Source organism: Bidens hawaiensis, unplaced genomic scaffold (assembly GCF_021521415.1).
Source record: "Bidens hawaiensis isolate Kalapana, Puna unplaced genomic scaffold, B.hawaiensis_p1.1 tig00020329_1, whole genome shotgun sequence".
NCBI classification, from domain to species: domain Eukaryota; kingdom Viridiplantae; phylum Streptophyta; class Magnoliopsida; order Asterales; family Asteraceae; genus Bidens; species Bidens hawaiensis.
In genome coordinates, this window is record NW_027493092.1 from 285,126 (window position 1) to 295,240 (window position 10,115).

General features: G+C 37.4%; 1 protein-coding gene and 1 pseudogene across 2 annotated transcripts; both read right to left on the minus strand.

The window, feature by feature from the left end:
* Nucleotides 1-368: 368 nt before the first annotated feature.
* On the minus strand, nt 369-2,783 carry LOC143560420 (S-adenosylmethionine synthase 3-like; annotated as a pseudogene). Its single transcript, XR_013140117.1, has 2 exons — nt 2,765-2,783; nt 369-1,653 (listed from the first exon to the last, which is right to left on the minus strand). The product of XR_013140117.1 is annotated as an S-adenosylmethionine synthase 3-like (transcript).
* Nucleotides 2,784-6,242: 3,459 nt separating this feature from the next.
* LOC143560426 (uncharacterized) lies at nt 6,243-8,186 on the minus strand. The gene is made up of 4 exons (XM_077048729.1): nt 7,900-8,186; nt 6,878-6,953; nt 6,681-6,770; nt 6,243-6,583 (listed from the first exon to the last, which is right to left on the minus strand). Exons 1-4 carry the CDS (start codon nt 8,184-8,186, stop codon nt 6,389-6,391), a joined length of 648 nt encoding a protein of 215 aa, XP_076904844.1. The 3' UTR covers nt 6,243-6,388.
* Between the last annotated feature and the right edge of the window lie 1,929 nt (nt 8,187-10,115).

Sequence of the window (10,115 nt, forward strand, 5' to 3'; positions counted from 1 at the left end):
TTGTAAACGAGCCAAGTAACGAGCAAGCCTTCACTCGGTTCGGCTCGGCTTGTGAAAAACCCGACCCTAACCCGCTTCAACCCATGACCCATTTCAACCCATGACCCGTTTCTGTTTCGACCCAACCCATTTGCCACAATCAACTTCATTGGGCAATGACCCCATTAACGGTTTAGACCCACTCATTAATGATTTTATGATAGTCTTCAAGTTTTGAAAAACCATTAAAATCTAGCGAAACAATTTTGATATCATTTAATTAAAAACTTGTTCAAAAGTTACATTAAATCCATAGATCTTGCAAAAAGAATTATACAATACTAAATGCTTCCCAACAACAAAAAACAAACAAAAAGAATTGTAAACACAACATTAAACCCAACAATCAATAACTCCTCGTACACATGTCTCCCTTCCCCAATCAATCTCATTTATTCTCAAAATGAATCCATCTCTTCAATAATCTGATATATTTAAGCTTTCGGTTTCAAAACCTTCGGTGTCCTCCCAAGTGAAATCAGTATCTTCCCAACCAAAATGACCGTAAGCAGCGGTTTTCTGGTACCTATAATTCCCACCTCGTTTAAGGTCAAGGTTGATAGCCATCATTCCCGGCCTAAAGTCAAAGTTTTCCTTAATCAAAGCAAGGATATCCCTATCCGGAATTGTTCCAGTTTTATACGTGTCAACAAACACGGATAACGGTTCAGCCACACCAATGGCGTAAGAGACCTGAACAATGCACCTGCGTGCGAGCCCAGAAGCAACTACACTCTTAGCCGCTTGCCGAACAATATAAGCACCACTTCGGTCCACTTTAGTCGGGTCTTTCCCAGAGAAAGCACCACCACCATGAGCACCCCAACCACCATAGGTGTCAATAATAATCTTTCTGCCGGTCAGACCTGCATCACCGTGGGGACCACCAATCACAAACCGGCCCGATGGGTTCAAATGGAAGATAGTGTTGTCATCAAGGTACTTGGCTGGGATAACGGGTTTAATCACATGTTCTTTAAGGTCAGCGGCTATCTGCTCGTTAGTCACGGTTTCGTCATGTTGGGTGGAAATGAGAACGGTGTGAACCCGAGTGGGGACCATGGCACCGTTGTCGTTTTGATACTCAACTGTCACTTGGGTCTTCCCATCAGGTCTAAGCCATGGGCAGGTCTTGTTTTTTCTAACCTCGGTTAGCTTGGCACCGAGCTTGGTTGCAAGAACATGGGTTAAAGGCATAAGCTCAGGGGTTTCATCAGTTGCGTACCCGAACATGTGACCTTGATCACCTGCACCAATTTCTTCAGGCTTCTTGGTTAAATGACCATGAACACCTTGGGCAATATCCGGGCTTTGTTGCTCGATATTGACTAGCACATTGCAAGTGTCGGCATCAAGCCCAACATCAGCAGATGTGAACCCGATGTTTCTGCACGTGTCACGGACAATTTTCTCAGTCTACTATGGGCTTTGGTGGTGATCTCACCAAAGACCATGACCATGTTAGTTTTAGTGCATGTTTCACACGCAACCTTGCTTTCGGGGTCTTGTTCTAGACACGCGTCTAGGATCGCGTCAGAGACTTGGTCACAGAGTTTGTCAGGGTGACCCTCGTTAACCGACTCGGATGTGAACAAGAAGGTCTCCATCTCACAACTGGATCACACAAAATGGAACGAAAACGTGTTATTATTAATGTACTATACTACATTATGAGCCCTAAAACATAACATAGCAAACGGAATGCGATATAGAGTCTAATTAGAATATAACTTTATAATTCTAGCACACATACTAATAATCATATCATTATATCAAGTTATCAACTATATGTCTATATGGCTCTGTACATGAGTTGTAAAGCAGTAAAGAGTCATTAGCACATATTATTAGTAGGGGTGCAAACGAGCCGAGCTGCTTGTGAGCTACTTGAGATTGGCTCGTTAAAAAGCTCGATCGAGCCGAGCTTAATCGAGCCCAAGCCCGAGCTCAAGCCTAAAAGTAAGCTCATTTAATAATCGAGCCCAAGCCCGAGCTTTACTTATCGAGTTCGAGCCGGCTTGCGAGCCTAAACGAGCTTGCCATTTATATAATTTTTTAAAATAAATGTTTAATAATTATTAATTAAAATATATAATGTTATGAAAAAATAAATAAAAATAACTAAATAATATATATATATATATAATTATACATAAAATTATAATAGAAAAAAATATATAAAAATAATTATAATTATAATTATATAAAAAATAATTGATAAATAGTAAATGAGCCGAGCCCGAGACGAGTTCGAGCTTGAGAATCTACTCACGAGCCGAGCTCGAGCTTTGAAAATAGAGCTCGAAACGAGCCGAGCTCGAGCTTGGCTCGTTTGCACCCCTAAATTTATTAGTGTGTATCGTTTATACATATGCACATCTGAAGAAAGTATCCTAGAAGTACAGATCTCAGATTCTCAGCAATTGCAATGCAAAATTTAACATAATTAGGTTGGTAAATGAGAACTTTATATTATCTCAATCAGCAATTGAAAGTTTTCTATCGTTCATGAACAGATCTACCGTCAAAATGATGTTTAATGACCAGCATACTGTTGACTGTAACCAGATCAATACACCTACTAAGGCTACAGTAAGTAACAAATTCACCATAATTCGACGATTAAACGTAGAGAGCAATAAGAATGAGGAAGTTAATAATCGAATCGCACACAATATAATGAAGTAAGTAGTGAGATCTAGAGGTAGAATGGAATTGAGCGTACCTGGTGCGATGTGATGTAGAGAGATTTAGGGAGAATTGAAGAGCAGGGAGTTGGGATGCGCGTGTGACTTGCTCACTGCCGACAGAAATTGTCCAGCCATAGACCCACTTGATGTGGTGTGGACCCACTGCCAACCCAACGACTTCTTTCACACCCACCGACCAAAATTACTCAATTCAATATTTTATGAATAGAAAAAGAAACAAATTAACTATGCTATTGCAACAATTAACAACGTGTTTGGCAAGTTTTTAAATTTTGCTTTTTGAAACGGATTTTTTACTGTCACCCTCAAAATTGTAAAAAACCAACTAATACGTCGCGTATAGAACTATACGCGGCATATTAAAACCCATCATTTTTGTCTTATTATGTTTTTTTTTGTTTAAAAAACAACTACCGATTTCATACTAAATAAATATAAAACGAAACCTGGTTCAAGTCGGATAATCATGATGTGCCGGGCTGATCGTTAGCGGCGTAACCCTGCTCTTCCTCGTTCGACTCCGGAAATAAATGGTTGAACCACGACATTGTGGGTATATATACCCAAAATTGTGTTGTTGGTTGAATGAAGATTGTGAGGGTGAGGGAGGGATATATAATAAAAAAGAGAAAGGAGGGAGAGGGAGGGGAGTCGGACTCCAATAATTCAAATCACTCAATACGCCGCGTATAGGGCCATACGCGGCGTATTAGGGGTACAATTTGACAACCTAGCCCAGCTTTTGCCGGCTAGGATGTCAAATCGTACCTAATACGCCGCATATGGCCCTATACGCGGCGTATTAGGGCATGTGGTGGGTGTCCATAGTAGGATCCTTTTTGAAATGTAAAGGGTGTTTGATAAAGCCTCTTAAAAAACTTTTTCAAAAATGTTTTTGCTTTTCAAAAATCAAATAAGAAAGTTTGAAAGGCTCACCCTAACACCCCTTATGTGATAGTGTCAATCAGTTTTAACTCAACTAGTATTGAAGAGAATGTGAACATTCTTATGGATTTTGCAAAGATTCAATTCTAATTCGAATTTGATCCTAACTGGGTTTTGCCACAGTGCGTCTTTGGGCATCGGGTTTGGCCATAACAGAAGATCATGGGTTTAGGCTACGCAATACTATATGTGATTATGGACATATGGGGTTGCCTTTTGTCATTGCGTTACTCCCCGGGTAGCTGGGCTTTATCGTTGATTGTTAAAAAAAATTAATCTCTTGACTTCTTTTATAAGAGGTTGTGACTTGGAGACTGGCCTGAAGGCTGAATCATTTAATTCCAAACTGAGCTATGTGTTTTTCTCTTAGGTAGATTGGGTTACCAGGTCACCAAGTTCTCTTTACGAGCGGAAAAACAGGGTGATTCTGGGTTCGGGCCTTTACTGTTAAAAATAATTATTCTCGATGAAACTTATTATAACTATTATTAAATTAATAGCATAAACAAATAATGATATAATCTATTGTGCGGATAAACCATGTGAATCACTTTTCGCATTGATCGTAAGTTAACATAGTGTGTGCAGTCTAGTGATAGTTGATAAACAGTATGTTAAAATGGAGTCTCTTTCAATATGCTAAGATTTCAAGCCTCATTGCAAACAAATCATATTAAATAAAAGTAGGTTTACATGTGTGTTAAATTTCATATGAAAAGTGTTTAATTACTAGGAAGTGGTAACATTACATGATTACATCGAGTTAAGAATGAGTAGTGCCATCTTAGTTGAGGGGTTGTTTTGGTGAGCCTATGTCAAGTGGGTGGGAATCATATCCACATGGATTTGTGTATCGTACGAAGTTGCTGACTTCGCTGCATGTGACTCCCTTTATTTTATAATTAAAATACATAAATTATAGTTCAAGATTGGTTCCCAACATGTATATTATTTTAGTGGGTGAACATGCCTTTTCAGTTATTTATATTATTTTTGTAATTAGTATGATATCATTTCAAGATTATTCCCAACAAATATATTTGTTGAGTTGGTCAATATGCCTTTTCAGTTGATCTTATATCAAGGCTTCACATACGTTTGACTTATCCACATATCCTTTAATATGGGGTTTCATACAATCGTATAGCCCCTATACGATTGTATAGGGTGTGTGGATAACCAAAGGGTGTATGAATATCATATCCCTATATTAAACTCAGGCATTATAAAAAATGTTCTTTAGCAATTACGTTTTGAGTTGTACATAACTACATACACTGTATTTAAAAACTATAAAAACAGATTACATACCGATTCATTAACGAGTTAATCGTGAGTAGCTCATGAGCGGCTTAGCTCATTTATACCCCTAATTAACCTTTTATTTAGTCGTCAACCGAACCCAACATCTCTTAAATTTAATGAGCTGAAAACAAACTTAGGCGATGCACAACCTCAAAACCTTCACCCGAACAAACCAAATCAACCACATCCAAACAAAAGCATAAAAAACCTGGTTGATGGGGCCGATGATAAACGGTTGAAAGGCTGTCGAGTGACGAAGAATACGCAGTAGCTCGAGCTTGGCTCCATGTTTCTGAAGATCCAGTTATAGATACATTTTTTATATAATATATAAAAATTTATTATATATTATTGTTTTTATAAATGTATCATTTTTTTTTCAAAATAGGAACTCCAAAAAAAACAAGGTGTTTTTTGCTCGTGATCGTGAGAAATGTCATGTTGAAATGGGTCGTGCTGAATATTGTAATCCAGAAAAAAATTCCGGAAAATGAACGTCAAATGTGCGGAAAACTCAACCACTTTAACACCATTTTCAATCGTTATTTAATAGTCAATTGAGAGGAAGCGGTACTACCGATTTAGACATCACGACGAAGGCTCTTAGAATTTATAAAGACAAACGCAAAACCCCGTTTACCATGAATAAAGCTTGGGAATTGTTGATAAATAGTCAAAGTGGCATATGGTGTCATTGATACATGTCAGTTGATCGTCGAAGCGGTCAAAACATCAACTAGCAACAATGAACCCAATTCTTCTCAATACCACTCGGATGTTCATACCCAAATAAATTTAAACGACACCAACGACGAGTTTGATCTTGATCCCCGGATGGACCAGTTCACTAGATTGGTTTAAGATAGAGCCAAGGCTAAACCCTCTTCATCTACCTCTACGAAAATGAATCCCTATGTCAAAGCTTACATAAAAAGCTTGAACGGGAAAGTTGAGCATTTGCACAGGTTTAGAAACGAAATACAAATGGAGAGAGATTTTGCTTTCTTCAAGAAAGACTTTATCGCGTTTATTTCCAGAGGATCGGGCTCTCTTTGAAGAAGGGAAGGAGAATGCATGTTCAAAATACTGTAAAAACGAGTATTTTTTTTTTAAATTATAGTAACTTTGTATTTATGTATTTGAATTTTCACAGTTATTTTGACAATATACAACATACTTTAAAGCATGTATCCTATGGCAACAAAAGATATAAAACTAAAACCATGAACATTTCCTTCCTTCCTGCAAAACCAACTATCAAAATATACAAAATACCCCATCCAGTTGATATCCAAAAACATAAGTAGAGCATAGCAATGCATGCATAATATTCACAATCCATCCATTCATTCCCAAAAAGCACTCACACTAGAATGCAAAGCATCAGACTACTGAGTATTCTCTTGTGTCTGCCCGGTAAGCTCATTGAATCTTTGTCGCAAAATATGCACCTGCGAGCCCAATTCTTCAGTACGCATATTAAGTGCATCCAAACGCTGCTGAAATGCATCCACACAAGAAGTTACATACTGTTGAAATCCACCAAAACCCTCTTTGGTAAATGAAAAGTTAGTAGGACATGCCTGCATAAATAGTTCAACAGTTAGTATGCAAAACGAATCACATTTCTAATTACATCTTCATCAAGAAAATGATAATAGTTTGTGCAAATAAATTTACCTCGTGTGGCTTTTCATCAGCAACACAAAGGCGAGTCGCATACAACAGTCTAATATCCATCACTGTGCACAAGCTTTTGCATTGAGGGCACTGATAACAACCAAGATAAAAAGTATATAATCAGAGAAATGATAGAATATAATATGATCAAGATTTTGTTACTTGAAAACTTTATAGGCCGGTGACAGTGAGCAGACCTTTCCATCACCTTGACACCGTATGAGCCACTTTGTTATGCATGACATTCCATATATATGCCCACAAGGAAGACAACTGCACTCATTACATGAACATAAGTATTAGACTGCCTATTGTGGGTGTTAAATCCATCGGCGCCAAGGCCAACTAAGCCTTTAATGCCCTTGGACTATGTGTTGTGAGCTATCTAAAAAATGCTAACTAAATCGTCACGTAATACCATGTAGGCAATGGGGCTTAAACTAGCGTGTTGTGGTTTAACTAATATTAAATAAAAGAAAACAAAATAAATTGGTGTGCGTGTGTGTGCTAGAGAGAAGTGGACCCCATCAACACAAAGTGCGGGAGGGCGCTAAGGTTATGGCGCCAATGGGGCTAACGCCCCTTGGTGACGGTGTTGTGATTTGGTGGATGCTTGTGCATTACAACGGTTGTGAGGTGGCAGGGCAACATGTCACCCTGCAACGCATATATAGCACGAAGAAGGGCGTCCACCACCCTCCACCAATTACATGCACACCCATTCTTTCTTTTTCTTTCAAACGCTTTTTTCTTTTATTAATTTTTGTAGATAAACCACAACGCGCTTGTTAAAGAGTGTGTTAATTAAAGTCAAACTGCCTACGTGAGAGAGCGTTATATAAACCGCAACAAATAGTTTTATCAACAAGAATTGTGCAAAGTACCACTTTTACAGCGCAAAGTACAAGTCATCATTGCAGTCAACAAATCCTAGGGTTTGAGCCTCAAGTTGATCGAAGTCCTCAAAACAAAACAATTTTTAAACAGCCATTTTTTTTTCCACCTTTTGCCTCTTGTAATTGTAAGGCTCAAACCTCATTACCACCACACCACAAAGGAATCAAATCTATACAGATGTAATTTTATTACAGCATTAATTAATATTCATATATATTAATATTGTAAAGCAGCATTAGGTTTTATTCTTGAGAACATGACGCATAGTCACATACACAGTAAAATGAATATTATTATAAGAATGAATATTGAAAATTCATACCAAATTCGATGATCTCCAGCACTGGTCCAAAGTTGAAAGCAAATAGGGCAAACATCAATCTCACCTCTGTTCGTCTCCTCCATCTTTTCTCCGTCACCGGCGATCGGACTTGAAATCGGAGGTGACGTTGTCTCCGACGGACTCGACTCTTCGGCTTCTTCGTAATCGTCCATGTCCTCGTCTCCGTCATCATCATCTTCATATTCTTCTTCGTCAATGCTGTCTTCTTCCTCCTCCTCCACTGCTGCTGTGTGTTCTTCCATTTCGATTGATCTTTGATCCGACATTGTTGTTGCGATGATGATTACTGTTAATTTAGGGTTTGGACAGGTGGTTTATGTTTATTATATTATATGTAGCAGGGGAGAAGGTGGGAGGTTCGAGTTTAGCGAAAATAGTTAAGTTGAATCTCAACCAAAACTGCCTCTGCTTTTTTTACTTTAACTTAACTTCATTGCTAATCCTGTTTACATTTTCGTTGCCCCGCCGGGTTCAGTTTGTGAGTTATTAAAGTTTAGGTTACGAATTTCATTAGGGAAAATCTCAAAATATCCTACTAACGAAAATATATTTTATTTTTTTCCTATAAATAGATTTCATAAATGTACTCTGTAAACACGTCTTTGACGACATGTATGGTTTCAACACGTCTTCACGACATGTTTGGCATCAACGTATCTTTCACGGCCTGTTTGGCCATCAAACGTGTCTTTCATGACCTGTTAGCCTCCAAAACGTCTTTCACAAAAAGTTTTGCATTTAGCTGTTTTCTTGTGTTTTTTTTTAATATTACATTATTATAATTAATTTTATTCATATTTGATTTTTTAATAATTTTTAATATATAATTTTTTATAAATTTCCAAATATACCGTTGAAACATGCTTATTTTTATCTACGTGTTTGCATAAATTTTTCTTAAAATCGAGGTTGGTCAAATTTTATTAAACATTTATTGAACATTTCGATATACATTTGGTATTTGAGTAAAATTTATGAAGACATGTAGATAAAAATAAACACGTGTTAATGGCATGTTCAAAGTTATATATAACTTCATATATTAAAAATTATAAATGAAAAACCAAATGTAAGTAAAATTAGTTATAATAATGTAAAGTTATAAAGACAGAATAGCTAAAGACATCTTTTATGTTTGAACGTTTTTTCAATGGACGTTCTTTAGCAAAATAAATAGCAGAAAACATACTCGATGTTTTAAATATCTTTCACGTTAAGTCATTTAGCACTAACCCAGTTAAATCTTTCCGTTAAATCTGATCATATGCAAGACACATAATGGTAGATTGGTTTTTTTACCATGTCTATTTAAAGAATATTTAAAAATATATACCCCCCCCCCCTCTCACTCTCTCTTTTAAACTTAAGGTTTGCAAGAACATAATTAATATCCGACATATACACCTTGGATGCAAAGTTTCAGAATCTTTAACATCCTTATTCCCTGCTAATGAACATAAACACCTATTTAAAATCCCCAAATTTCACCTCCAATTTTATTAAATCGAGTTGGGTAAACTGAACAACCGATCAAAATCAATGATCTTCCGCCATTAACACCACTCAGAACATTCTATCAGCAGATTCAATCACTCAAAATGTTAAAATCATATACTAAAGACCGTCAATTTTGTAAATGAAAAACGTACCATAGGACGAGACGATTGAGAGATTGAGCAACAAAGCCTTGAAAACATCATGGTTGGGTTAGTGGTTCAAGGAATTGGCATACAGTTATGAATTCGGTTTTAGTGGTTATGTCTCTAACACTCTCACTACCACCATCTAGATCTGCGGTGGTTGTAGGTTGTGTTTGCAACCAAAGATGAATTTGGTTTTAGTGGTTTCAGTTTGTCGTGGTTGTGGGAACACAGTGGTGATGGTGGTTTTATGTGGCAGTGATGGTTGGGTTAGTGGTTCAAGGAATTGGCATGCAGGTATGAATTCGGTTTTAGTGGTTGGGTCTCTAACACTCTCACTACCACCATCTGGATCTGCGGTGATTGTAGGTTGTGTTTGCAACCAAAGATGAATTCGGTTTTAGTGGTTTCAGTTTGTCGTGGTTGTGGGAACACAGTGGTGATGGTGGTTTTATGTGGCAGTGATGGTTGGGTTAGTGGTTCAAGGAATTGGCATGCAGGTATGAATTCGGTTTTAGTGGTTGGGTCTCTAACACTCTCACTACCACCATCTGG

Excerpts from the sequence above, each read along its gene's own strand:
- LOC143560426 (XM_077048729.1), bottom strand. The coding sequence starts at position 8,186 with ATGTCGGATCAAAGATCAATCGAAATGGAAGAACACACAGCAGCAGTG. Across the intron at positions 6,954-7,899 it reads GCTGGAGATCATCGAATTTG|TTGTCTTCCTTGTGGGCATA; the intron begins GTATGAATTTTC and ends TAATGAGTGCAG. Across the intron at positions 6,771-6,877 it reads GGTGTCAAGGTGATGGAAAG|TGCCCTCAATGCAAAAGCTT; the intron begins GTCTGCTCACTG and ends GGTTGTTATCAG.